We start from the raw sequence: 22,686 nt of genomic DNA on the forward strand, positions 1-22,686 counted from the left end.
ACTGGAACCCAATTTGTTCAGCTTACAACACTCCGTGAATCTCCTGCTGACTGAACTCAGCTCCAGGCCAGCTTGAAGTTGGCTTCTTGACCTCCTGCCAACTGAAACGCAGTTCTGCCTCACCCTGACAGAGCCAGCACAGCTGCTCTAAGTTCCAAGCTCAGTTTGATCCCTCTCCAAGATGGCTACTCACCAAGTGCCCTCTCCTGGGGGTCATCTGAACCAAAAATACTCACCACTTACTGCATCCACTGCTCTGTTCCACTGGTGCATTTCTCCATGGAGGTCTCTGTGGTCACCAGTAGTCACTGTGATCTGCAGGTTTGAGCCTCCCTTCCCATGCAGTGAGTCAAAGCTCAGGGAGAAAGTGCATTTGCCACCTCCTTCTTCTTCACTGATTTCTCCCCCCTTGATCTTGCTGTGGGCTTCGATTCTTGCTGGGCCCCAGGGACCTGCTTCCCTCCTTCTTCTCTTCCTCTTCCATGTTGCTATATTTCAGCAACTTGGCACCAAATCTCAGAGAGGCTGTTTCACAAGCTACTTTTTGAAGGAAACTATCTGTAATACCACTATCCTCCCCATATTATTTCTTTGATTCCTCTGTATCTTACCTAGCTCTATCTCATACCCAGTGCTTTCGCCTCTGTTGGTAATTTTAAATATCTTATAATTTTTGTCAGAGTCTGGAGTTGTATCACTCATTTTCTTACTCTGCCCTTTTTGGTGGTACTGGGGTTCGAATTCAGGACCTTGCACTTTCAAAGCAGGCACAGTGCCACTGAGCTAAATCCCCAGCCCCTTATTCCCCTTTTTTATGATACTTTGCTTTATCTGTTTGATAAGGGCCCCTCTCCCTTCCCCTTCCTCCCTCTCCCTCTCTCTCTCTTTCTTGCTCTCTTTCAATTGTTGCATTATTATTTTACAGTGGTACTTCAGTTCATAAACTTAATTCTTTCCATGATTCTAGTCACTAACTGAATTATTAAATGAGAACCATATCAAATTGCCCCACAAGGTCAGCACTCAACCTAACCATTCAGTGTGATCTGGTTCTTGTCCATTCGATTTGTAAGCAGCATTGTGAAAAGAATTAAGTTCATGAACTGAGGTACCACTATATCTTTTATTTATTTATTTCTTTGGTACGGGGGATTGAACTTGGGACCTTGCGCTTGTAAGGTAGGCAGCAGAACCACTGAGCTAAATCCCTGGCCCTGTGTCTTTTTTTTTTTCCTCTAGTTTAATCTCTATTCCTTATTATTTATCTATTTCCTTGTTGGTTTTCTCTGTTACTGTTATCTAACACTAGTAATTTTCTTTTACTATCTTTTATATCAATTTATCACTTTCAACCCATCTTTCATATCTAAATTTTTTCAAATTCTATTTTTTGTTTGTTTTTTTTTTGAGACAGGGTCTCACTATGTAGTTGAGACTGACCTGGAACTCACTATGTAATCCAGGCTGGTCTCAAACTCACAGCAATCGATCCTCCTGCCTCAGCCTCCCAAGTGCTGAGATTATAGGCATGCTCCACCACACCCAGCTTCAAATTCTATTTTTTTATGCTTGCATTCCTTGCAATCTCTAACATTACAACAGCAGTATACACTTATGAATCCATAGATAGTTAAATCCTACTACAGTTTGAACACTTCTGTAGTAAATAGAGATAAAATTGCTCTAGAGAGTAGATATTTACTGTATATCAATATCTGATTTGCCTCTATAACTATAGATCTTGTTTCTATAGTAAAAGGTGATACAGTGTTAATTAATACAGTCTGTCATTACCCAGTTTGCATTTTATGCTGTTGTTTCTATGTCAAGGTGACATGCTTGTTCCTATCAACTGGTTTTCCCTATTTTAGTCTCTAGATTGCCTGGGGGTCATAAACAATACTGCAGTCCTTTACCAAATAACTGGGTACTGGACCAAGCAGACTATATCATCACTTCCCCGATAAACAGAGAAAGTTGGATCCTGGGACAGACACAAAGGTCAATAGCTAGCTACACCTAAGGGACATCTTTGAAAAGCAGACTTTACCTAAAGAGGTCTCCACACTAGCAGTAAAGCTACCCACCATAAGCAATCTGCAAGCCTTAACAGAGACAACAAATAAACAAACCAACCAGAAAATGAGAAAATACTGAAGCAAAATACCTCCAGAAGCTCACAACTCCCCCAAAACAAATCCAGGGGGGGAAAAATGGGGGGGGGGATCAAAAGCCACAGAGCTGAAATATATGAATTGGGAGCAGTGAAAATAATAAAACAGATAAATAAGATACTTGTGAATTCAAAGCAGAGATAATTAAAGACATAATTACTCTAGTAAAACAAATGATTACTGATTCTAGAGGAATTTCTAATAAAAAAATTAAAAAGCCAAAGAAAGACATGAAAACCATGAAAAGAGAACTAGAGGGCCAGGGATTTAGTTCAGTGGTTCCGCCTCCTGCCTCGCAAGTGCAAGGTCCCGAATTGGATCCCTGGTACCAAAAAAAAAGAAAGAGAAAAAAAAAAGAGTCCACAAAACAGTTTCAAACAGAAATCAAGGAGATTGAAAAGTCTGAAAATATTCACAGCACGGAGGTAAAAGAAAGGGGAGAAAAAGAATTGAGATACGTTATGGACATATACCAACTCTCCATGTGGAATGTAATCATTATGTACTATAAACATGCATGTACTGATACAAGTTTTTTTTAAAAAATGTATATACAGCAGAATTGATCAATGTGAGGACAAAATATCATACCCAGAAGACACAGCTATGGTTGGTGAGCAACTAATGACAGATACCTTGAAAATAGCAAAGCACCATGAAAGATCCATTAAGCAGCTGCTAGATGATGCAAAGAAGACTAATCTAGATCAGTTGGAATCAATGAAAAATCAGAAATAGCACAAATGGCATTAAAAAAAAAGAAGTAGTAGCAAAAAACTTAACAAGCATAAAAAAGGAATTGCAATATAGATGAGCTGTACAGAACCCCAAATAGTCAAGATGAGGAAAGAACTACATCAAGACATATAATAGTCAAAATTCCAAAAATTCAACACAAGAAGAGAATATTAAAATTACTAGAGAAAAGAAACAAATCACCTATAATGGAAAACCAATTAGAATTACAGTAGACTTTTCAACACAAACCCTAAGCCAAAAAGAGCTGGGGGGTGAGGAAGAACAGCGTGGAGTGAAGTGTTTCATGTCCTAAAAGAAAACAACTTCTAACCCAGACTGATATATGTCACAGACTTATCTTTCAAAATTGATGGAGAAATAAGATACTTCCATGAAAAGGACCATTAAAATAAAGGCAAGACCACCAAATCAGTACTCCAAAAGATTCTCAAGGACTGCCTAAGAAGAGATAATGAAGATGAAAATGCCAAAAAGTCTAGCACAATGTAATCAACCAGGCAAGTCAAGCAATTAAATAGAAGACAAAGGAAAACAATAGCAGAAAAATAAAATAATGAAAAGGTTAAGTCAATACCTATTTTATAACCATCAATGTGAATGGTCTTGATACAACAATCAAAAGAAATAGACTAGCAGGATGGATCAAGAAACAAGATCCAACATAAACATGCTGAGAAATTAAATAATACTATCTTTAATAATAGATCACAGATGAAATTAAAAGAAGATATTACACAGTTCCTAAAATCAAATGATAATGCCAGTATGACACAGCAGAACCTACGAAATGAGAGCAGTCCTAAGAGGAAAGTTTATGGTGGTGAATTCCCCCCCCAAAAAAAACAGAGGAAGCTCAAATAAATAACCTAATAAATCATCATACTTCCACAACTGTTATACATATTTAATGCAATCTTGATCAAAATACCAAAAGCATTCCTTACAGACCTAGAGAAAACAATCCTAAAATTCATATGGAACCAGAAGAGACACAGAATACCAAAAGCAATTTTGAGCAACAAGGGCAAGGTAAGAAGGATCACATTCCCAGACTGTAAATTATACTACAAAGCTTCAGTGATTAAAATAGCATGGCATTGTGGGGTGGGAGGGTGGGAGCGGCAAAAAAATCAGACTTGTGAATCAATGGAACAGAATAGAAGATGCAGAAACAAGGCCAGGCTCACTCAGCTGCTTACTTTTGAAAAAGGGGCCAAATACCTTCACTTAAGGAAAGATGGCCTCTTTAACAAACTGGGAAGAACTGGTACCCACATGGACAAGATTAAACCTAGACCCACATCTCTCACCATGCACTAAACTAAAATTGAATTGGATCAAAGATCTAAATAGTAAAACAGAAACACTCTGCTGAAAGATGAAACAGGTAAAACTCTTGAAGACATAGTTGTAGACAATGACTTTGTGACAAAACCCTGGTTGCACAGGAAATATTACATAGAACCAACAAAGGGGATCACACAAATTTAAAAAAAAAAAAGAAACCATCAAGAGAGTGAAGAGACAATCCACAAAATGGGAAAAAAATTTGGCCAGATACTACTCAGATAGAAGACTAATATCTAGAGTACATAAAGAATTCAAAACACTCAGACCCCTCTAAATTTAAAAACCCAATCCAAAATTGGCCATCTGATATAGACGCTTTGCAGATGAACAAGTACAAATGGCCAATACATTCATGAAAAATGGTCAACATTGCCAGCCTTTCAAGAAATGCAAATTAAAATACTGCGATACAGGCCGGGGATTTAGCTCAGTGGTTCGGTGGCCTGCCTTGCAAGCGCAAGGACCCGAGTTCAATCCCCAGTACCAAAAAAAAAAAAACTGAGATACCACCTCACAGCAGAAAAAAATGGCTGTGTGGGCCAGGTGTGGTGGCGCACACTTGTAAATCCTAGACCTCAGGAGCCTGAGGCAGGAGGATCCCTGTGAATTCGAGACCAGCCTGGGCTACATAGTGAGTTCCAGGTGAGTCTCAACTACACAGTGAGACCCTATCTCAAAAAAAACAAAAAACAAAACAAACAAACAAAAAGAATGGCTGTGTGGAACAAAAGAATGCTTCTCCATTGTTGGTAGGAGCGTAAACTGGCACAACCATTATGGAAATCAGTATGTCAATTCCTCAAAAAACTAAAAGTAGAGGTTCCATTTGACCCAGCTATTCCCCTTCTAGGTATCTTCCCAAAAGAGTTAAAAGCATCACACTCTAGTGATACATATAAACTCATATTTACTGCAGCACAATTTATTACAGCTTAATCTTGGAAACAGCCTATATGGCCACCGACAGATGTCTAAAATGTGGTACTTATATACAATGAAATACTACCATGCCATCAGGAAGAATAAAACTGAGGCATTTTAAAGTAAATCGATGCAACTTGAGACCATAATCCTAAGTGAAATGAACTGGACACATAAGTATAAATATCACACTGTTTCTCTGTGTGAGAAACCACAAGTATAATTAAGGAAAAAATGGAGGCTAGATATAAGGAAGATCTTGTTCAAATAGGAAGGGAAGCAAGAAATGGGGGAAGGAGGGAAGGGAAGAAAGGGATTTAAAGAAAAAAAAGAGGTGAAAAAAATGTAAATAGCTTTTGTAAATAGGAAGAGGAAGAAGGATTAGAAGGAAGGGAGGGGAAAGGGAAAAAACAAAAAAATGAATATGTGTTTTATACCTGTACAAATCACGCATGATGAATGTCATCATTACATACTGCAATATATATACTAATAAATGTTTTTAACTTTATGGTATATCTTGTCCTGTTGACTACTTCAAATATACAGATACTATAATGTATATTAGAAGATATGTATACTATAATGCAATTTAATTATAAAAAGCTTCAAGTCACAAAATATTCAAATAAAATATCTGAGATTCAAATGAATTTGTGAGGGCATCAGTGTAACAATGAGGCATTTGTACAATGCTTTACAGTTACATGGTATTTTCCTATAAAACTGTCTTCTTTAATTCTCACAGCCCAGTGAGATACTCATATACCCAAACTTCTGTGACCTGTCAGGGACAGCAAGAAACTCTCCCTGATTTCTTTTCATCTTAGTGCTGCTCTTCAGAATCAAAGTATATGAAATATTTTAAAGCCACTTTCAATGGAGGTACTGCCTTAATTAACACAGTTAGATAAATGTAACATGTAACCTGGAATAATCTTATGCTTGACAATTTAATATGGTCTTTATTTTCAACCAAATGGTAAAATCTAGATAAAATGGCAATCATTTCGACTTTATATGCAACATGTGTGAGATGTGATATTTCTTAGTAAAATTCTTAATAGAATTCCATGCTTTCACACATTAAATGAGTCTTACTCTACAGAACTTCCAGACTCTCAGTTTATTAACATACCATTATGCTAAAAAAAGCAAAACAGGGCTGGGGATTTAGCTCAGTGGTTCCACCACCTGCCTTGTAAGTGCAAGGTCCCAAGTTCGGTCCCTGGTACCAAAAGAAAAACGAAAAAAGAAAGAAAGAACAAAACCTTTACAGGGAATGCAGTCTCCTAAATGTTCTGCCATGCAGAGGCAGCTGAGGGGCAGAAATAAAATTCAGTTTGCCATTTATTCAACATTATTACTAGAACTAAACCAAACTACAAACAAAATGCTAGTAGAAAATACACTGCATCACTGAAGATTTCACATACTACAAAAATCTGAACAGGACAAAGAACTTCAAATTAATCTGTCCCAGTCAGAAACTAATACATAAAAAATATATTTGTATCTGGATAGATCAAATCCAAATTCTTTATGGAATAGTATAACTTAAAGAACAATGAAGAGCTGATTGTTGCTCTATTTTACATGTAATATGAAGTCATACTATTCTAAGATTTGGTTTTTGGTTGGTTGGTTGTTTCTTTTGGGGTTTTGTTTTTTGAGACAGAGTCTCACTATATAGTTGAGACTGACTTGGAACTCACTCTGTGTCCCAGGCTGGTCTCAAATTCACAGCGATCCTCCTGCCTCAGCCTCCCATGTGCTGGGATTACTGGCATACACCATTACGCCCGGCCCTATTTTAAGATTTTTAAGACACCATGGTGATACGATTTTTGGAACAAGTAAGAAATTGAAAACTGATACAAATCTATTTGTTGGAAACACAACATATTTAGAAAATAATCACAAAGTAGCGGAAAAATTCAAAGACATTTAAGACAGTGTTACTTAGGATTACAAAACTGTCTTTCTAGGAAAGTCAGGGTACCACAACCACTAAAAACAGTGATACAGGTGTACACTTAGATACCTAGGGAGGTGACCAGGTTTAAGGAATAAGAAATGCATTGTCTTTACCATATCCATGTTTCTAAACACCAAATAATTTTTTTCTAAAAAACCTCCAGTACCTTCTTCAGAAAAAGACTAGAAAATGGTTCTATGAGTAAATTCTGAATATAGCATATTCCTTAATCATTCTCTGCTTATTTACAGGACAAGGAATTTGTTGGTTTTCATTCAGTGCAAAGGATAAAGGGATGTGCCCCACATTCTCTTAGTACAAATCTTACAGGGCTAACATTGTTCTCCATAGTTTAATCTAACTGACATGATGGAAAAATTGAACACAGATACTTAACACTGACTTACTTATTAAAATCAAGAACATTTCAATAGTCAGATATTAGAAAACACAGTAATGTTTCAAGAAAATATGTTAACTAATAAAACAAGTCAAGTGCTATATGCATGCATTAACAAACTCCAAAGAACTCAAAAACACTCTGATTAAGCATAAAGAAGAATTAGGGATGCCAGAATATAAGTAGCAAGTGCAGTTATAAGTAAACAGTTCTTAAGTCATTTCTTCTGAAAGTTTTATGTGAGATCTGTTTCTCTCAATGCAAGACACACCTATTTCCAGGCTTCTCACCAGAATATTATTTTTGGATTCACAACTGTTTTGTTATGTGGACTTCTGATAATCCAATTCAACAGTGTAAACTAGAATCATATCAACTCATAATCATGCTCTACAGAGTTTTAGAAACTAAGTGATTTCTGTATGAAATATTTACCTTCATCTTTTAATTGGTCAGCTTTTCCCACATCTTCAGACACTGAGTTTTTGAGGGGCAGAACGTCATTCTGAAATTAAATAAAAATAAATACACTTCTATTTAGCTACATAGCATCAATGGGAGGCTCCAAAAATAAAGTAATAATTATCCACATTTTAATAACTAATCTGTAATTCCATTTCATGAAATCTAATATCTAAATAAAAAGGTTAACAAGAAATGGTGGTGGAGGGAATACTCTCCCATAATTTTCTTAGAAATCCAAATATATCATGTTTTTCTAGATGATACTAGGCAATTGTGAATTCAATTTTTAAAATTTATTTTCCTCATACCCAGAAAAATCTGACTTTAAGAACAAAAAATAGAACTTTAAAGAACAGAATAGGAATATAATCACTGGATTATTCATGGATTTTTCCCCCTTGGTAGTATTGGGGAATGAGCACTATAGTGACTACTGAGCTAACCCCAGCCCTGTTTACTTTGAGACAAGGTCTCACTAAGTGGCCCAGGCAGACCTTAAACTTCCAATCTTCTTGCCCCAGCCTCCCCATAAGCTGGGATTACAGGTGTACACCAACATACCTGGCTTATTAGTGAAACTTCTGAAGCAAAACATATACTATTTAAGAGACACACTAAGTTAAAATTAATTTACTAAAAAAATCACTTATGGTCATTATTTATATGTGTGTGTGTGTTTGTGTGTGTGTGTGTGTGTGTGTGTATACGTACTCATACACACCTGTATACACACACACACACACACACACACGCACGCACACATTTAAAAACAAAACCTGGAAAGGTGTATACCAAAAGGTTAAGAGTAATAATGTTTGCAAGTAAAACCTTCAGCCTTTCTGTGCTGCACAAATTTTAAGATAATGAACAAAAACTTATTTCACTGTAAGATGAAAAGCATACAAAAAAAAAATTTTTAGCACCTACTATCACCTTCAAACCTCTCATGCATTAATAAGGTTCAAACCACAAGTAAAGCCTTCAGCCTTTCTGTGCTGCACAAATTTTAAGATAATGAACAAAAACTTATTTCATTGTAAGATGAAAAACATACAAAAAAATTTTTAGCACCTACTATCACCTTCAAACCTCTCATGCATTAATAAGGTTCAAACCAAAGGTGCTTATTAAAACTGAATTGAAAATATTTCCATATTTTCAGTGGCAGTAGGAATACAATGTGTTTTTACATTTGCAAAAACCTTTATTTGGTCAGGCTTTGTAGCTTGACCTACTCAGGGAGAGTGTCTCAAAAAAATTAATTAGTTAATAAATAAATAACTAGACCTTTTCAAAATTTTAATGCTTTTAGACTCTCTGATATTCGGAATAAGTCTACAATTTTAAAAAAACATAATTTGTAGCTATTATGCTTATATACTACATTTTAAATGTATCACCTATTACTTAAACTTGACTCTCTGATATTCGGAATAAGTCTACAATTTAAAAAAAACATAATTTGTAGCTATTATGCTTATATACTACATTTTAAATGTATCACCTATTACTTTTGTCTTAAATGAAGTTTCAATAAAATGTATAGATTTAATACGAGTAATATAATTTGCTAATTAGACACAAATACAAATAACTGACAGAGAATATGGGTATTCTTTGTTTTTTAAAATCTTTCTCTATCGCTTCTCGGCCTTTTGGCTAAGATCAAGTGTTAAAATCTTTCTCTACTAATCAATTTTCCTTTTGAGATAAGTTCTTGTTATGTATTCCAGATTGGTCTTGAACTCACAATGATCCTCCTCCGTCTCTGGAGTGCTGGAATTTCACGCCACCTGACTTTACTAACCAATTTAAGCATAAAATAGTGAAATACAAACAGCACAGAAATAAAATGAGAACTTTCATAAGTAGTTTACTACTTATAACTGTTGTTGAAAGACATATTACTGCCCTATAATACCTGCTTTCAGAGTTCCTTTTATTTTAAATCTCGCAACAAGCCTAAACAGTTTACAAATAGAAAAAAAGGAATATTTTTGCCAGAAAAAAACAAAAGATTAAAAAATTGTTTACATTCTATTGTTTTCCAAATCTTTCTTAACTATTGTAATGAAACTGCCACGTTTTATACTTTGAAAAGTAATTCTCATATTCAGAGTAAATTTGGGCAACTCATAATATTAAGGCAAATGAAATCAGTTAGTATATACACTAACTTAATTGAGTGGGGAAAGAAAAGCAGTATACTAAAATTAAAATGACTGATAAAACATTTAAGTACATCTGATGAGAGAACTAGTTTTTTGTTTTGTTTTTTTTTTGGTACTGGTGATCGAACTCGGGTCCTTGTGCTTGTGAGGCAGGCGGTGGAACCACGGAGCTAAATCTCCAATATGAGAACTAATTTGTTTAATTATAACAATGTTGATACTGTTTCAGAAAAGTTTTAGACTTTCTCTTCCACACTTTTAAACAAATACATATGGAGTAAAGCTATAGATGTTAATAAGATTACTAAAGGACAATGATACCTAATATATTACACCACTATAGATGTACTAGGGAGAAGTTTCAGTAAACTTCATTTTAAAATAGTATGCAACAAATTTCTTACAATTAAATGCAATCAGAGAAATACAGCCAATGGGAAAAAAGAACTTTATTCAAACAGATTGTCTTCAATTACAGCTTCCTGTAAGATTTAAAAAAAAAAGTTCTGACCTCTGTAGTATTATGTCAATGCTGACTGTAACTAAAGAGTCAGCCATTCCGAGTGCTGCCTGAAGCTCAGGCCTTGAGAGAACAAGGTCTGCTTTAGCCATAGCCGTATGCAGCCACTGAGGCAGGGTTTCCTGAGGAGGCCACAGACTCAGACAAAGAACCAGATCTCATCTTCACTACAGGGAAGAAAAAGGGGATTCCTTGCTGAAGAACAGACACACACCACTACTCTTTACAGCTTGTTAAATAATTAGAATTTATTTGGGCCAGGGTTGTAGACCAGCAGAAGAACACCTATCTAGTACTTGTGAATCCTAGAGTTCAATTCCCAGAAACACACACACACACACACACACACACACACACACACACACAAATTTGTTGAATGAGTTAATGTATACCAGCATTATTCTTTCTCTAGGTATAAAAAGGAAATCGGGAGTAGTTCACTGCCAAATTTTTGTCTTTATTGCAACTCTAATAACTTCTCAACAAGTTCTATAAACAGAGTTTGGAGAATCTAGCTAAATGTGGTATTGTCAGCAATGTCTATTCCAAGGTGAAGTATTTTGTTGTTGTTGTTTGTTTGCTTGTTTTGTTTTGTTTTTTGGGTTTTTTTGGCAGGGTGCTAAGGACCAAACGTAGGACCTCTCACTTGTGAGGCAAACACTACCGCTGAGCTAAATTCCTAACTACCATGCTGAACTTTACACTTCATGTGTCAACTTTACTCCTGAATCCTTCAATATGTAACAAACTCAAATACAGAGCTATATTCCTTCTTGGCCTTTTGGCTAATATCAAGTGTAATATCAAATACAGAGCTAGAAAGATAACAGGAGTTCGCGAGGCACTGAAATGGAAGGAAAAAACACACGCAAGGTCAACTAGGGTTCCCACATTCTAACCTTAAGATTTTTCAGATGACCTTACTGTCCACGTTTCCCACAAGGCCAGAAATCAGGGACAAGCAGTCTGAGCAGGGATCAGAAAACTTGGGTTCCAGCTTTAATTTTGCACACCGATCTGTTTTTACAGATCCTGCACATTGATCTATTTTACAAAGTCCCATCAGTGATAAAATTTGATGAAATCTACTTCAGAAATGATGATTCAATTCCAAACGAATCAATTTCTTCATAGTTGCTTTTTTAGACATTAAAAATTTTATTTTTAACTGTAGTATGTTTCAGAGGAATATCAATTTTTTAAGTTGGAAATCTAAAATTACTTATACTACAAAAGACTTAGAAGTCAACCAAGATATATCATTAAATATAAAAGCTGAGAGAATAATAGGTACTAATGTGAAAATCTAAAGCACATTTAACAAGTTATATTTTAGATCTCAAATTACCTCCATACTAACTAATCCACCTTATTTCCTAAAAGAAGTTAACTACTTATAGACCTGGCCATGCTAATATTAACAACCAACATGAGAATGTCATCATACTTGCATCAGACACTAATGAAAAAACGATGACAACATACCTTACAGAAGGAATTTGTGAACATTTCTGTCAAAGGCTGTGAAACTGCTAGATGTGTATCTTCTATGCTGATCTTAAAAACCGTCTCCAGGCACTGAATTGCAACTTGAAACAAATTTTAATAGTGGGGAAAAAAAGGCAAGTTAAAAACAAACAGCTTTTTTTTTTTCTGATAGGAGTATAATCTGTGGTAAATCAGTACTTATGATCATAGAACATGAGGAAAACTAATTGGCTCAGCTGCATAGAGACTTCTGTTTACAAACCAGATACTGAGGAAAAACAACTTGATTTCTTATTCCTCACTAAAAAATAAGTGTTATGTACAATAACATTTCTGAATATATATAACATCATATTCTTATTGAAGGTTACCAGATAGAAGAGCAAGCCATTACCAACTTACTCCCCTATGGATATCTAATTTACCACCAATGTCTTAATGCTTTGAATGAACTTAAAATATCACGTATACATGTATGGCATACATACATACACATACACACACACATACATATATATGTGCTTCTCTGGGACAGAATCCTCTGTAGTCCAGCCTGGTCTTCAACTTGCTGTGCAGCCCAGGCTGGCCTTGAACTTGTGATCTTCTTGTCTCATTCTCCCCAGTGCTAGGATTAAAGGCTGGCGCCACCATGCCTGATTCTATATATGGTTTAAATGTGAGAAACAAAGTATCAACTTGAATAAAAAAATAAGACAAATAGTCCCTGATATATAAGAAGTATTAAATATTAATCCTAGTATACCTAAGTGAAGTTATATCAGTTTAAAAGATTCATTCACACATGCAAATTTACCAAATGCCTACTATGTATAAGATGTTGTTCTAAGGTGATGGAAAAACAGCAGTAAATATAACAGGAAAAAAAAAATCACTGTCCACATGATAAAGTTTAGCTTTAAAATGAGTGTGGTCATGTTTAAATACCGAATTGTTTCTCTTGTGTGAGAAACTGAAAGGGGAAATAAGAACTAAAATGTGTAATAGATATTGGGAAATGAAAAGAAAATGTTCAATTTTAAAATGAGTGTGGTCATGTTTAAATACCGAATTGTTTCTCTTGTGTGAGAAATTGAAAGGGGAAATAAGAACTAAAATGTGTAATAGATATTGGGAAATGAAAAGAAAATGTTCAAATGGGAAGTGGAACAAGGGAGGGGAAAGAGGAAAGAAAGGAAAGGATAAGAAAAAAAGTGAAAATACAAGGAAAAAATGAAAACAAAGATTTTGTATATGGGGGGATCAAGGCAGAGAGAATGGGGGAAAAGAAGAGGCAGGATATATCATGTACAGGTAAAATTCCCTATGGTGAGTCTTATCATTATATATATCTAAAATGTACCAATACCAGCTCAGCAGCCAGCACCTGCTTGCAAGGCCAAGTTTGATTCTCAGTAACAACAACAACAAAAAAAGTATTAATAAAGATTTTGCTTCAAAAAAAAGAAGTGTGGTGATGCACAGCTATAATCCCAGTATTCTGAGAGGCCAAGGAAGGAAGACTGCAAGTTCGAGCCCAGCCTGGGCAATACAATAACTTAGCAAGACTCTAATTAAAAACAACAACAATACCACCACCACCAACAACAAAACATGCTACATGTAATAGAAGGGGGAACATAGGTGAAATATACACCATGTTGAATAGTACCAGGTGACTCATCTCTCTTTGGTTCAGAACAAGATCACAGGTTGGTACAGCTACAGTACAGATTGCGTACATGGGAAGGAAAATTACATAACTACATTTGTGTTTAGAACTAAAAGTCTGTTAAAAATATTGAGAGTGAATGAGTGTTACAGTTCATGTCCCCCAAAGACTCATTTATTCAGAGGCTAGGATTCTGAAAGCTGAATGAATGCAATAGCTTCATTATCAAATGATCAATCTATTGATGAGTTAACAGCCTAATTAGCTGTAAGGACCCCTTACACGGGGCATGCCTTTCAAGGATATTTCTCTTCTTTGGCTCTTCCCTGCTAACTCTGCTTTCCAGTTGCCATGAGGTTAGCAGCTCTCTTCCGCCATGCCACTCTGCCAGGCCATTTCTGCCTTTGTGCCAGCCTGCCCTAGATTGAAACCTCTGAAACTGTGAGCCAAAATAAACCTTCTCGCATAGTGTGGTGGCGCACACCTGTAATCCCAGCACTCAGGAGGCTGAGGCAGGAGGACCGCTGTGAGTTTGAGACCAACCTGGGCTACATAGTGAGTTCCAGGTCAGTCTCAACTACATTATAAAAAACAAAAACCTTCTGTTCTTTATACTGGATATGTCAGGTATTTTGTCCAAGGACAGGGACAGTGAAAAGTACATATCCTCTCCTTGAGACTCTGAGGGAGATGGAGGTAAAGTCTCATCCTGATTTCACTCTAGTATGATAGTTCTCCTGCTAGATAAGAACTTGAGAATGTAGACAAGATATGCCCTGATCACTTTCACACAGTATGGAATAAATTCACTTATATTCTTTTTTTTTTCTTGATGGATTGGGTTTTAATTTTGTTTTTATTGTACCTGTCAAGATACAAGATATCTGGGCCAGGGATTTAGCTTAGCGGTTCGGTGGCCTGCCTTGCAAGCGCAAGGACCTGAGTTCAATCCCTGGAACCAAAAAAAAAAGATAAAAGATATCTGATTGTTCCTCAATCACTCACATTATTTGACTTCTAAAAGATACATTGTGTATTAATTGTGGTCTTGAGAAAAACATTTCTGTCAAAAAGAACTACTGTTGCTTTCATTAGCCACAGAACAAGTCTCCTTAGAAAAGGGGCTAAATAAGCAACAAAATTACCACATAAGAAATAACCTATACACCCACCCTTCATTCTCTCCCTATTTCTGCCCAGGGTGAATTTGTAATTAAAATGCTGGGCCACAAGAAATCTGCTTTCACTGCAATGAAAATAGTTAATTAAAATAATCATAACAAAAAAGAAATATGTATATGTCTATATTCACTCTTAACAAGCATTCCCCGTACTTGATCAGATTGGTCATTTCCTTTACTATGCCGCATTGTTTGTACAATTTTCTATTATTGTACTTGTTATATTATACATAACTATCATCAGTATATGGTGGCCTGAATGTATGTCTCCTATATTGTACTTGAAAACAAGGCCTACATCTTACTCATCTTTGACTGGAGTAGAATTTGGCAAATGGTAAGATGCTCAGTGAATTGAATCTACTGACTTTGCAGTTCAAATCATATTTGAATTTCTGAGGAAAAAAAATCAAATCTGTAAAAAGGAACATTTCTCCTCCCCACCCCTCAAATAAAACAAACACCAATTCACAGACAAATAAAGGATTGAGGGAACCAAACTAAACCAATTAACCAAAATCCAGAGAATGGAACTTCAGAGCTAAGCACTAACAGCACTGAGGGTCTTTTATGCCCTATCTTGTTCACAAGTTCTAGTGCAGCTTCTTAACTCTGCTGCTAGAACACGAACGTGCCACTTACTAAACACAATTCAGTACTAATGAAGGACGTAACTTTTTAAAAGATAATTCTGTTTTGATAAGAACCTATCCTTGCAACTCAAGACCATCCTCTTTGTATTACTAATCTAGGTTCTCCCTTCCAATTAAAACTGAGGTTCAATACAATAATAAATACAATAATTTAACTTTTACCTCAAGATTCTCAGTTATGAAACAAATACAGTGGATCCTCCTTTTGGGAAATTGAACTCAGGAGTAAATCATAAAAATCTTAAGTAATGCTTATGTACTTATATACTTATACAAATAAAAGTCTCTGGTACTGATGCCAAGAAATTTAATAATTTAATAAGTAGTTTTACTCAATAATATCATAATTTTATTCAATAGTATCTTATCTATATAGCACTTTATTCAAAAGTTTCCACATGCTACATACCTGCTGTTCACTGATTCTGATTCTCTTCACAAAATGTATTAGTTGGAGTGGGGGCAGATATATTCACCTAACAGACTTGAAAACTAAGATACAGACCAGCTAAGCGATAGGCCAGGATCACTGGATTCAATTTATCAATTCAGTAAACAAACATTTATTGAGTACCTATCATATGCCACACCTTTTTCTAGACACTTTCCATGTATCTGTGAATAAAACAGAAAAGATCACTAACCTCTTAGGGCTTATTTTCTAGTTGGGCAAAGAGAGGTGGAGTATGAGTGATAAGTGCAGAGTAAGGAGGGCGGGAATGAGCAGAGCTGAGCAGGGAAGCAGGATGCAGATTTAACAGAGTTCAAAGCTGTCCTCTTTGAGAAAAAGAAATCTGACAAAGATTTTTAAGAGGTGGGGGCATTGTCATTATCTTGAGGGAGACCACTCCAATTCAAAGAAACACCTAGAACAAAAGCCCTTAGGCAAAAACTGATTTGGTGCATTCACAGTGAGGAAGCAACTTGGCCGAAACAAAGTGAGAAACAATAGGTGAACAACGCATCACAGAAGTCCAAATTATATAGATTCTTTAAGTAAGGACTAAGTAACATGAGTCTCTGCAAGGTTCTGAGTAGAGAAATGATAAAATCTGATATAGTCTGAAAAGAACACTCGGAAGCATATAGACTAGGTGGGGCTATTTTGTACAAGAGGTAGAAAGACTTGGTTCTAACAACATGTATGATATCAGGTGGCAATAGGTGGTCAGACTCTAGACATATTTTGAAGGTACAGCCAATTGGATTTATTGAGTGATTAGATGCAGAATATGAGAAAAGGACAAAAGTCCAGAAAGACACCCAAGTTTTTGGTCTGAGCAAAACAAAAGCTAGAGTTCCATCACCAAGACAGGGAAGTTGTGGACAGAACAGATTTTAGGTGGGAGGATTAGGAGTTCAGTTTTGGCAATGTTAACTTTGAAATGCTTGTTAGACATGCAAGTGGAGATCTTTAGTAGGCAGTTGGATATACAAGGTCTAGGCCAAGGCTACAAATTTGAGAAATGTCAGCATATTAATTGAAGATATTTAAGGTCAATAAGCTGAGTAATACCACCAAAGAAATGAGTGTAGATAATGAGAAGAGATTCAATCAGTGGATCCCGGATAGGGCAGTCCATGGAAAAGAAAAGGAATCAGCAAAGGAGAAACAGTAAACTACAAGACAAGAATACAACTAAGAGATTATGAAGTATACTGGAGCTAAATGAATAAAGTATATGAGGGAAATGAGTCAAGAAATGATCATCAACTTTATTAATGGCAGCTAAAAATTTAGTTATTTAATTCAGATTAAGATTAAGAACCGATCATTGATTAAAACACAAAAATCAGGGGAGGGATGTAGTTAGTGGTAAAGGGCTTGCCTAGCATGTATGAACCCTGGGTGCAATCTCCAGTACCTAAATAAATAAACAAACCAACAACCCAGCAATCTCTAATGACTGCTGGACACGAGCTGTAATCCCAGCACTCGGGAAAAGCTGAAGCAGGAGGACAGCTAAGAGTTTGAGGTCAGCCTGGCTACACAGTGAGTTCAATGCCAGACTGAACTGTATGATAAGACCCTGTATCAAAAAACTCACTAATGACTTCAATAAGAGCCCTATGGATACAGAGATGGGTGGTAAAGGCCCAAGTGGAATGGGTTTAAGAAAGAATAAAAGGAGAATTGGAGTGAGGGGATATAGACAAATCTTTCAAACTGTTTTGCTATGAAATGAGACAAAAAAATTAGGCAGTATTTTGTGGAGGGGATAATATGGCAAAGAATATTTATTGGGTGTTTCTGCTAAGAAGGTAAGAAGAAAAGGCAAGTTTATGTTTCCATGAAAATGATATAAAAAGTAAAAATTTGATGATATAAAACCAAGACAGCAGAATAACTAGAGTGATGACCTAGATGAATAAGATGGGATCTAGGACACCAGTAGAGGGTACCATGAGAAGGGAACACTGATGGTTCATCTATGCTGGTAATAGCACAGGCAGAAAGATTATGTATGTGCTGGTGCTGGTGGCTAGGAGTTGATGGAAGTTGTTTTCTCATTACTTTGGTTTTCTGGGTAGAGAAGAAATCAACTAAAAGTGAAGACCATGAATGAAGTTTGGGGATTTGAGAAGACATGAAACTGTTAAAATGATAATCTAGAGAATAAAAGTATTAATGAACACAAAACAAACAGTATGACTGCCTGGCACCATTAAATGTCTTCTTGAAGTTTACAGTCATGAATTTAAATAGGATTAGTCAGAAAGGCTGTATATTGTACTCTATCGATATACAGTCACAGGGATATGGGCACAAAGGAGAGAATAGAATTTAGGCAAGCTTAGGTTTAGTGAGAAAGGGAAGGAGATACATGGGAATTATTTTATTGATCAGCTATGGAATTTATGGTAAAAATGGGGATGGAAAAGTAAGAGATCAAAAAGGCTGGAAGTACTGGTGGGTTCAAAGAATTGTTCGGGTAAGGATTCTAAAGGAGTGACATAAAACAATAGGGAGTAGTGGTCAGGAAATGAAATTACAGAAGGAATGAAATTTTGGTAATGATAACATCTAGGTATGGATTTTTCAGTCTTGGCATACAGAATTGGGGGTGGGGGGTATCAGGATTAAACCCTGGACCTTTGCCAGCTGTAGCTCCTGCCTAATGGGGGAGAGGCAGGGTCTCACTCAGTCATTAAATTGCCTGGGCTGGGCTCAAACTTGAGATTCTCCTGTCTCAGCCTCCCAGAGTGCTGGGATTACAGGCATATACCACCATGGCCAGCTGACACACTGACATTTTAATTAGAAAATCCCTTGTTGTATGGGACTGTCCTATGTATTGTAGTATGTTTAGCAGCATCCATAGCCTCCATCCACCAGATACCAAATACCAGCCCCCAAGGTCGTAACAATCAAAAATATCTCTGATTCTGAAAAATCACCCTGAGTTTAGGACCCCTAATCTAGGGTATAGCCAGGTTGTTGAGATTCTTGTGGAAAAAGATCAAGAGTCAAGGAAAGTGGAAAAAAATTACCTATGATTATATCAGAATTGCCAAGGGTTAAGACAGGAGTAGCATGTGAGAGGGAATAGGAACTACAAAGGTAAAAAATAAAGCAAATGTCAGTAGATGATAACAGTTAAGAGAAGTGAATGACATAATCTGATTATAAGATTTAAAGCTGATGATATACCATCTTCAAAATACACAGTGGTAAAGCTTGTGCTAGAACCTAGGCTTCCTTTCTAGGGCTTTTTTAAATGTCTAGAAGGTGGGCAGACAACACCTCCACATGATTTCATGTTCAATTAAATTAGACTTGCAAAGTCAAAAATAGGGGTCAGTCACAAACAATTGGCACCATTTCTGACTGCCATATATAACAAACAGATGAAAGCACATATTTTTGGCTGAATACCATCCTAAAAATAGTCTATAACATCTTGGTTTTTAAAATACTCTCAATTTTCATTCTGGCCCTTAAAAACATGTTACTGCCTTTGATTAGAAAAGAAACATCTTTTATTAGATGAATGCATTTATCTGTCCACCACAGAGCTATCATAATCAACATTTTCCTTAGCTAACCAGTCACCTTTATCCTTACACAGTCCAACTATCAAGGAGAACAAAAAGACTTTAATACTAAATGGACCAATTTGCAATGTTTTCCAACCATGCATCACGTGTTCCTCTCACTGTCACCTGGAAAGACATCATCTCACCAGACTGAGAGCAGATTTAGAGCAAATGTTCAGTTTTCATCCCCACCTCGTTAAAACAGATTTACAAGGGAAGTACTCAAAATTAATAGATGTGTTCCCTTTATAGGAGCAGCTACAAGATGGGAAATTCAAACTGTAGTGTTATTTATTGAGTTCTCCCAAATGTACTTTCATTTCAATAATTAAGTCTTTAGGCCACAAGGTAGGCTCCGTGAATTCTGACAAACCCATCTGAAGAATTCTATCTTGTTATGATTAGAGTGAATTTAAAATTTTAATGCATACACATGAAGCACAAAGATGGTGTGAAGGAAACACATGATGCTATCTATATCCTCTGAGTCCTGCTCAATTTTACAGATTACCTAATCCAGTATTTATAGCTCATGTAAAACAAGGATGAAATCTTCTCTTTCCAAGTCCCAAAGTGCGTGCTAGCATTTATCAGAACTCACGAATTATTCAGACCTTTACATAGTGCAATTACAATGACTAAGGTATTTCATGTATCATTTCTAAACTTGATGCTCTATTATTAGAAAAAGGAAAAAAAAAACAAACTTCAGAACAAGAACCAAGATTTAAATTTCAGCTTCATCACATACTGGATGTTACAATACTTAAACTATCTGGTTTCATTTTCTCATCTGGTAAAGGGGAATGATATTAGTCGCTGAGAAGAAAAATTCTCAATAATATGAATAGCATAATTCTGATACAATAATTGTTCAACAAATGAACAATAGTGCTCTTACTTTGTTGTTAATAAAAACAATCTTCAGAGAAAAGAAATAAGATAATCTTAATAGTTAAGTCTCTCTACTTGAAGATCAATACAATATTTTGATTTTGTTGTACATAATGAAGTTGAGTGATAGCAGTTTATCTTTATTTATAACAGAAATGAACACAAAGACCAGATGCCTACCTTCCAAACTTTCTTGTTCATCAGAAGTATAAGCATCCATCTGACTTTGTTCCCGTAAGAAACGAATAACTGCATAAACTAGGTGCTTGATAGTTGACATTTTCGAAGCTTAAACACTTCCTTAACAATAAAAATGAAAACACTGAATTCAGTTAAAGAATCAGCCAGAAAAGTTATCAATGAAAAAAGTAGTAAATAGCAAGGATTATATTACATTAGAAGCGGAAAAGAAAACTTGCACTACCTTGATGTTTTTAGAGTTATGGTAATTTATTACCACACACACACACACACACACACACACACACCCGTGATTCTTTTAATTCTTTTGGAAAGACACTCAGCAGAGGAATAGCTGGGTCAAATGGAACCTCTAATCCTAGTTTTTTGAGGTAATTCCATACTGATTTCCACAGTGGTTGTACCAGTCCACACTCTCACCAGCAGTGGAGAAGTGTTCCTTTCTCCCACAGCCCCACGAGCATTTGTTATTAGTTGATTTCTTTTTAAAATTAATTTTATTGGTACATTTTAGGTATACAATATAACATTCATAATTGGAAATTTGTACCTTTACATAATCTATCTTGGTTCTTATTTTTTTACCCATTCCCTGCCCTCCCTTCAACCCCTGCACCTCTCCCTATTTACAAAGACTTTGTTTCCATTTTTTCATTTTCTTCATTTTTAAAATTTGAACCAAATAGTACTAAGCTATGTTTAACGTTGGATCAACAAGATTATTTTTCCAAAACATGTAAAACATAAGCTTGGACTCTCACTGCATCTTAATTATATATGTGGCTCAGATACATGAGTACGGATATAGATATAGAAATCCCCCAAATGGCCTTGTCCTAAGGTGAGGGAAATTTCATACTGCTGACTCAGAAACTAATACACAATAAGCATCTCCACCTAATACATGGGATTTTTAAAACTTCAATATATGTAATTTACACCCCACCTACTTTCATTAGTCGAGAGCTACACGCTGAGGAAATATACTCGAGAAAGGCTGTTCAGCCATTGAGTGTCATTCTCGATCAACAGCATTTCTATGTAATCAACAGACAGGTCAGGAAATCATTGCCTAAACCGATGATACTACAAACGGACCAGCGCTCTCTGCAGTAGCTGTGCTCTCCTGGAGAGGTTGGGCGCTCCGGGTCCTGTTCATTCACTTGGAATACAATCGCCTCCAAACAGTGGCGCAAAGCCAGTGGCATTAATGGCTCATCTCCACTAAATCGCATCATCCGTCTGCTCCCCAGGCTCCCTAATCCAAAGCCAGGGTGTGGTGCTCGCCTCTAGGATGTGGTGCCCGCTGCTACAATGCTTATTATTTGTGTACCGATTTAAAAGGCGAGCCCAACCTCTAGGCCAAGGGGTTATTACAAGTGCTATTAAGTAAGGCCCCAGGACAGAAGGTGAAAACAAGAAAAGGCGAGGGTAAGGAGCTATCCACCCCCAGATTTCTCTTCCAGCATCTCCTGGGCGCACAACTACCCCCACTCCAAGCCTCCCTCCCCGCAGTCCCCGGCCCTCGCCTCAGTCCACTAGAGATTTGCAACGGGTGTGCAGCTCAGGCCTCCGTCTGGGGTTCGGGTAGACGCACCATTTCCAGACAGAAGGACCTTACCAGAAAAGAGAACGCAAGACGACAGCTGCTGGCCCGGGGACGTCCGTAAACCAGTCCTCCCGCCCACTCGACCTCAAGCGTAGAGCCCGGATCGAGATCTCAGCCCTGGACGCATTCGCCCAAACTTCGTCCGCTCCCACACCGCCTCCCCCTCAGCCAAGCAAGCTGCAAGCTGGGCTCTGGGCGGCTGGGTCTCGCCGGAT

At 36.6% G+C, this 22,686-nt stretch overlaps 1 protein-coding gene across 3 annotated transcripts in view; it reads right to left on the reverse strand.

Annotated features, from left to right (window-relative positions):
* Sgtb (small glutamine rich tetratricopeptide repeat containing beta) overlaps positions 1-22,686 on the reverse strand; it is a 56,104-nt gene that overhangs the window by 32,711 nt on the left and 707 nt on the right. For 2 of the 3 annotated variants that reach the window (XM_010637253.2, XM_010637252.2), the window contains exons 1-4: positions 22,484-22,677; positions 20,842-20,961; positions 12,224-12,327; positions 8,018-8,087 (exon numbers count right to left, since the gene is read on the reverse strand). In XM_010637253.2, the coding sequence (XP_010635555.1) occupies positions 8,018-8,087; positions 12,224-12,327; positions 20,842-20,941 (274 nt within the window). In that variant the 5' untranslated portion in view covers positions 20,942-20,961; positions 22,484-22,677. Of the gene's footprint in view, positions 1-8,017; positions 8,088-12,223; positions 12,328-20,841; positions 20,962-22,483; positions 22,678-22,686 lie in introns of those variants that run through there. The other variant, XM_033761163.1, reaches the window with a different exon arrangement.

Source organism: Fukomys damarensis, unplaced genomic scaffold (genome assembly GCF_012274545.1).
Source record: "Fukomys damarensis isolate Sample0158 unplaced genomic scaffold, DMR_v1.0_HiC HiC_scaffold_1, whole genome shotgun sequence".
Taxonomy (NCBI): domain Eukaryota; kingdom Metazoa; phylum Chordata; class Mammalia; order Rodentia; family Bathyergidae; genus Fukomys; species Fukomys damarensis.